The sequence below is a fragment of the Primulina eburnea genome, chromosome 9 (assembly GCF_022965805.1).
Source record: "Primulina eburnea isolate SZY01 chromosome 9, ASM2296580v1, whole genome shotgun sequence".
Lineage (NCBI taxonomy): Eukaryota > Viridiplantae > Streptophyta > Magnoliopsida > Lamiales > Gesneriaceae > Primulina > Primulina eburnea.
The window spans coordinates 32,404,782-32,411,361 of record NC_133109.1 but is presented as its reverse complement, the minus strand read 5'-3'; the positions used below and the strand labels follow the sequence as shown (position 1 = coordinate 32,411,361).

Below are 6,580 nucleotides of genomic sequence, written 5' to 3'. Positions count from 1 at the left end.
AGAACCAGTTAATAATTGTGTAGAAAATATATAAAAATATCTCGCCGTACATTTTTACTAATTATTCTCCCAAGAAAAATTGTAGCGAATCAGCAGAAGAATTGAAATTTCTCTTACTGAAGGCGGAGAAATCTCAGTTTCATAGTTAGTCCCTTGTTTTTTCTTAATCTTATTTGGTCATTAATTTAGTTATCAATGTTTGTTTCAGTTTAAATTTCGTGTTGTATAATTTTCTTGATTCTGCAATTGAAGCATGTTTTATGAACTGTTACTGTTTAAATCAGAGAATCTGAATAGATTTTATTTGCTTTTAGCTTTGATCTCCTTCATTATCTGATGTGTTTCTTGATTTCTAATAAAGAATAATGAAAGCTCTGTTCTTGGCCAAAAATGAATCTCCGTCATCAACCTTTGCTGTTCCTGGTTGTTGATTTCTTTTAATCCCCGCAGTTAGAAAATTCTAAAATGGACTCTGAGATGACTTTACACAAAGGTGGATGCCACTGCAAGAGGGTAAGATGGCAAGTACGTGCTCCAAAGAGCGTAGTGGCCTGGCTATGCAACTGCACAATTTGCTCGATGAGAGGGAACATCATATTCATCGTCCCGTCACAGCAGTTTGAACTTGAAGAAGATTCCAAACAGTTCCTAACGACCTATACTTTTGGAACACACACGGCGAAGCACACATTCTGCAGAATCTGTGGCATTACTTCATTCTATATCTCAAGGTCAAACCCGGATGGCATAGCTGTTACATTCACATGTGTAGATCCTGGAACACTGGCACATATTGAGATCAGGAAATTTGATGGGACCGATTGGGAAGGATCATTTAGTCGGACAGGCATATCAGCATGTTCGAAAACGGATGCACCAAGTTAGTCGAAGAATGTTTATATAAGGACCTACATAATCATGGGCGGATTCCTACATGTCTGAATTTCACCGCTGAAATAAAATGTTTGTCTTCTGTTCGTATGAAATCCTGAATCTGCCTTGCCCCCATGATTGTATTGCTTACTTAAGTGCATCTGGTATTTTGTCCTTGTGCTATATACTATATAAGATTTGTAAGTGTAACCAGAATTTCACCTTAAATAATCTGATTACATATCATAATATACAGGTTTGGAGGTGTTTGAAAAATGGGAAAAGAGATGACATTTCAACAAAACTTTAGATAGAATATGGATTTTTCAAGATACACTATATGCAAATATATACACACACACACATATATATATATATATATATATATATATATATATATATATATGTGCGTGCGCGCACATAGCTTTTTTAAATCAGCCCGAATATCAACCCCGTCAAAGTCGCAGGTCTTAAATAATATATTGAGTAGGTCTCATGTGAGACCGTCTCACGAATCTCAATCTGTGAGACGGGTCAACCCTACCCATATTCACAATAAAAAGTAATACTCTTAGCATAAAATGTAATACTTTTTCATGGATTATCCAAATAAAGATCCGTCTCACAAAATACGACATGTGAGACCGTCTCACACAAATTTTTTTGTAATATATTATATATTAGAGTGTTCTTGATAGTATATATTTATTTACAAAATATATCAGTTGACTATAGATTCTGTGAAGCATACATTACATGTTCTTAGCAATATATTTTTATTTATCGATTAAACAATAATATCATAATTTTTTGCGCACGTTTCAAATTATAAGATCGGTTTCTGGTCGTAACTTCTCACATTTTTGGATAATTCTCATGCTAAATTCTTCTCACATTTTTGGATAATTCTCATGCTAAATTTTCTTTTAATCTCTGGTTTAACTGGCCACGGACCCGATTCGTCTCGTAAAGACTATGAGCTACAGGAACCGTACAAGCTTGCCTTAACCTCCTGTTCAAGATGAGTCTGCAAATAAATGGCCCATTTCTTGAAATACTATCATCTTCTGACCTCAAACTCAAATCAACCGCGCAATGCAGTTAAAATCCAACGGAAATTTTCAGAATTCGACTTCTTTACCAACGACTTGGACTACCCAAATCTTTTAAATCCTCAACCGTTTACCAAAATTTATCATTTCTGAAAGATTTAGAGCTATTTTTTTCCAGAGCAAAGCAATGAATTCTTAGGGAGAAGGGAAGGCACTTTTCACGAGCTTAAAGAATGGAGCCTCCATTTCTCGGTCTTCACACGAACAGAAAGAATACCAAAAAGTTTTATGGCTTCCACACGTTCGCGGAACCGGGCTGCCCCGTCTCTCTTAAAGGTGCCTTTCGCGATAATGTTCGCCACTTTCTTCGAGAATGTGCGGGGCTCGAGGATTACGACGTGGAGGGAATGCCCGTTTGGTGTACATTTTTGGTGTATGAGAGCAAGGGCGTTGTACTTCCTCTGTTTACAGTTGAAGAAAATGTGAAGCATTCTAACAGGCCCTTCTGTGATTACTGCCGCTGCGCTGGTTGGTTAAAAAAATGGAGTCCCTTTTGTTCATTCTATTGATTTTAAACCAGGCTTCGGTTAATTTGATCTGGGTTTTGAGTGATTTATGTTTGTGCAATGTGTATCTTGAGTAGGGTTTATGCTGTTTTTTTTTTCCTTTTCATAACGCAGGGTGGAGCAATCATTTCGTGTCAAAAAGAAAGTATCATTTTATAATTCCAGTTGATAATGAGTGGAATAAGTCACTTGACGATGGTGCTTTTGATCTTCAATCTCACCTCCTGCATGGTTTGATTCATTGCAATGGATTTGGGCATTTACTCTGCATTAATGGGATTGAAGGGGGTTCTAAGATCATCTGTGGTAGAGAACTCATGGATCTCTGGGACCGTATCTGCACAAGCTTTCGTGCTCGGTGACGAGATTTCTTTACTTTCAATTTATTCAATTTTACAATTTCCATTATGATTGATATGTGATCTGTATCTGAACAAGGTTACTTGATTGTGACTCCACGGCAGTGAACATCCAATTCTGATTGTCTTAAAAATATTGAGTTATGTATTTATGAAATCATGATAGATTTTACCATTCGAAATCTTCTCAGTTATAGGATTGATAATTGCATATAGCTAAAGTAGGTTGCATAGTTTGCTAGTTGTGAATACCAAGCTCTATAACAGATGTTAAATAGATAGAACATAATTCTTATTTATCTATGTCGGATCCCATAAGAGATCAAATGTAAGATTTTAGTTGATTGATATTGGATGTTCGTGTTAGGATCTTATGAACTGTTAATGAAGGAAGCTTATCATTGATTTATTCCTGATTATTCGAGTAGTACACAGTCCGCTAGAGAGATCATGGTTTCAACCTTTCCAAATTTACGGCGGATATTTTTGTATGATGTGATCAGACAAGGAAAAAATATAGAAACCAAAGAAATGTTTTGTTTCAGCATCATAATATGTAAATCTCAAGCTCCTGACAGAATTCTAATTGCAATAAGTTTGGCTATAGGATCACGAAAGCATTTATTTTTTATATGGTTTTAACTGTTAAAATATGTTCCAGAAAACAGTTGTCATATTGCAGAAGTGTAGTCATGCGACTTAATTGCTTTCGAGATTTTCAGAGTTCTCAATTGCTTCAGAAGATACAAGTACTTCATTGTCATATCAAGAGAACTTTTTCAGTTTCTTGGATGAAACATTCTAATAATTTGTTTTGTAGGAAAATCTCAGTGGAGGATTTGTCCAAGAAGCATATGATGGATCTCCGCCTGCTTTATGGAGTTGCTTATGGACATTCCTGGTTTGGTACATGGAAATACCAATTCTGTCATGGAAGCTTTGGCGTGAAGTGGCATAACTATGAAAAGGCTATAAATATTCTCTGCTCGTTAGAGCTGGATCAAGTAATTGATGATTTCAGTTTCACAAATGGATGCACGCTTATTAAACAGATTATCCACCGATACCGAAATCTTAGTGAGGCCAGTTTGGTTACAGTTCAAGATCTCTTCAGATTTATGCTTACTCTCAAGATGAAAACTCCTGCCGAAAAACGTGCAACCATTTCTGCAGCGATTTCACCATGTTCTGGGAAGAACTCACGCCTTTTTGCACGGGTCAAGGCTTGTTCCTGGAAAATTTCCACCGGAACTCCTATTAAGAAGTGCCCCTTTGCAAAAGAAAAATCCTCCAAATGCAGAAAATTTTCCAATCTTGCTGCTAATATGGATAGTAGATGGCCGTTTAGGAGACTCGAGCACGTTGCAGATGTCATTGTTGATGCCTTGAAGGAAAAGAGAGAAGCGAACAAAGGCTGTCGTATTGGGATGACCAGACAAGAGGTTCGTGATGCAGTCCGTCTCCATGTTGGTGATACAGGGTTGATAGATCATGTGCTGAAAGCCATGAATAATGTCATTGTTGGAAAGTACGTTGTTCGACGAGCTGTGAACCGATCCACTAAAGTGTTGGAATATAGCATTCAAGATCTCAACAGTGTCAAATTTGGGGAATCTCCAGCAACAGTTCCAAAGACGATTCATACATTTGGTAAAGTTCCTGGAAGAAATGTTTATGAAGATCTTTACTTGTTCTATACCTGTTTGTTCAGGGACTATCCGGAGTCTGATTCGGTGCAACTCGCTGTTCAAATCGTTCTCTGTAGTAAACTTTTTGTGAAGGAGTGGCATTTTAGAGATGAAGAGGATGACTTATTAAGGTTTGTTTGCAGATTAACGACTAGTTTACTTGACTTAAATACCGAACTTTTTCCGGATTTTCCTCCCCAGGAGTTCATTGTAGTTCCACCCTACTCTACCATTGGTGATCTAAAGCTAACAGTGCAAAATGCATTGAGGGACACTTACTTTGTGACAGAAAGACTAGTGGTGACTGATGTGGTGGAATTGGAGGGAATGGAGGATGATGAGGTTCTTTTTGGGATTATTGAGTCGGGTAGTGAGCTTTCGGTGAGGGGTTTTGGATTGGACAGTGAATCGGATTTGAGATACGAAGGGGGAGCTGAGAACTGGACAGTAAGATGCAAGTGTGGAGCTGAAGATGATGATGGAGAAAGAATGGTTTCATGCGACATATGTGAGATATGGCAGCATACTCGTTGCAATGGTGTCGAAGACACAGATACGGTGCCAAGATTGTTTGTATGTGATATTTGTTGCAGTAACCTTGCACCGGTACAGACACAATGTGGGCTTGGGTTCGAGTGGGATCAATCGTACAAGGTTCCAATGTTGCTGCCCCATATGCCTGACCTTAGCATGGGGTCACTGTATTGTAAATAGTTTTGATTCTTGAGAAATTCCCGAGTGGAAGATCGAAACCATTTTCGGGGACCTAAGTAGGCTTTTAAGACAAGTAACTACTGCATAGCTCATAATTTCTTGAATGACATCTTGTATGCATTAAGACTAGTAATTACTGTATGGCTCATCAAGTTTCTTGAATGTACATTTGTTTTGTAATAACAAAATTTCCTTTTAAAGGGAAAGAACGGTTTTGTTCGATGTTACCCGAATTAGTATACTATCCTTGAGGTACATCGATGGACAGAACAGTGATTTGACCCATGTGGCCAGTCAGGCCAGATCGTCTAACTCGCCTACCGGCATCGACTAGTAACGGAGGAAGATGTATGTATGCATCCTCTATTGGAATATTAAAATATTCACGTGGTCAATTTATTTATACGATACACTGCTATCTTTTTTATTATTATCATTATTATTATTTTATATTTTAGTTAAAAACTAGAGCTCCGACGTGATTCACATGTTTTGATCTTGAATGTATTAATCAAGAAAAACTCAGAAGCCAATTTTTATTTTAACTGCGGAATTAATGGCATATTAATATATCATGTCAAACTTTCTAAATTATTAATTATTAATAAAATTTATTTATTCAAACTTAAATGTAAAATACTTGATCGATTATTTCTTCCATTAGCAGTGACAATTAAATATATTCGCTTGAGGGGAAACAAGATTAATCGACATGTACATTGTGTTATCGTTTTTCTTGTGTCTAAATCGTAGCAGAAGTTTTAAATTTTATTTTGACAATCAAAATATTTGGATACTCGTATTGTTTAAATAGAATAAACATTATTCCAAAAATAGAATAAACATACATAGTATGTTGTTTGGTACATATGATATGATAAGTAAGGGATATACAGTATAAGGATAAATCAAGGATAAATATAATGATAAGATAATATGTTGAATGTTTGGTATGATTTTAACAAGAGTGATTAAATTTATATATTGACATGTAATGACAAAATTAACCCTATCACAAAAACTTATATTTCATTGTTATCTCAATTCTTAAATATATATATATATATATACATATATATATATATATATATATATATATAAGAATAATTTTCGTTTCTTTTGTCTTATTTTGGAAATTATTTAAACAATTTCTTTTCCTTTTTCAAAGGTGATCATCGATCAAATTTGATTTTTGCTTTTTTCTTTATTTTTTTATAATCTTTTTCATATCAAAGGGGCCTAATAACTATTTGTGTGTGTATATATATGTATTTATATATTTGTATATATGTATGTATTTAATAAACATTTAACATTAACTTAAATGC

The 6,580-nt window shown here is 35.5% G+C and overlaps 1 protein-coding gene and 1 pseudogene across 1 annotated transcript; both read left to right on the top strand.

Annotated features, from left to right (window-relative positions):
• On the top strand, window positions 1-1,147 carry LOC140840583 (uncharacterized; annotated as a pseudogene).
• A 646-nt stretch (window positions 1,148-1,793) lies between these two features.
• Window positions 1,794-5,485, top strand: LOC140841770 (PHD finger protein MALE MEIOCYTE DEATH 1-like). Its single transcript, XM_073209433.1, has 3 exons — window positions 1,794-2,453; window positions 2,606-2,849; window positions 3,671-5,485. The coding sequence occupies exons 1-3, from the start codon at window positions 2,159-2,161 to the stop codon at window positions 5,250-5,252; spliced, it is 2,121 nt and encodes a 706-aa protein (XP_073065534.1). The 5' UTR covers window positions 1,794-2,158; the 3' UTR covers window positions 5,253-5,485.
• Window positions 5,486-6,580: the final 1,095 nt, after the last annotated feature.

Coding starts and splice junctions, on each gene's coding strand:
- LOC140841770 (XM_073209433.1), top strand. CDS start 2,159: ATGGAGCCTCCATTTCTCGGTCTTCACACGAACAGAAAGAATACCAAA. Junction 2,454..2,605: donor TGATTACTGCCGCTGCGCTG/GTTGGTTAAAAA, acceptor TTCATAACGCAG/GGTGGAGCAATCATTTCGTG. Junction 2,850..3,670: donor TGCACAAGCTTTCGTGCTCG/GTGACGAGATTT, acceptor TTTGTTTTGTAG/GAAAATCTCAGTGGAGGATT.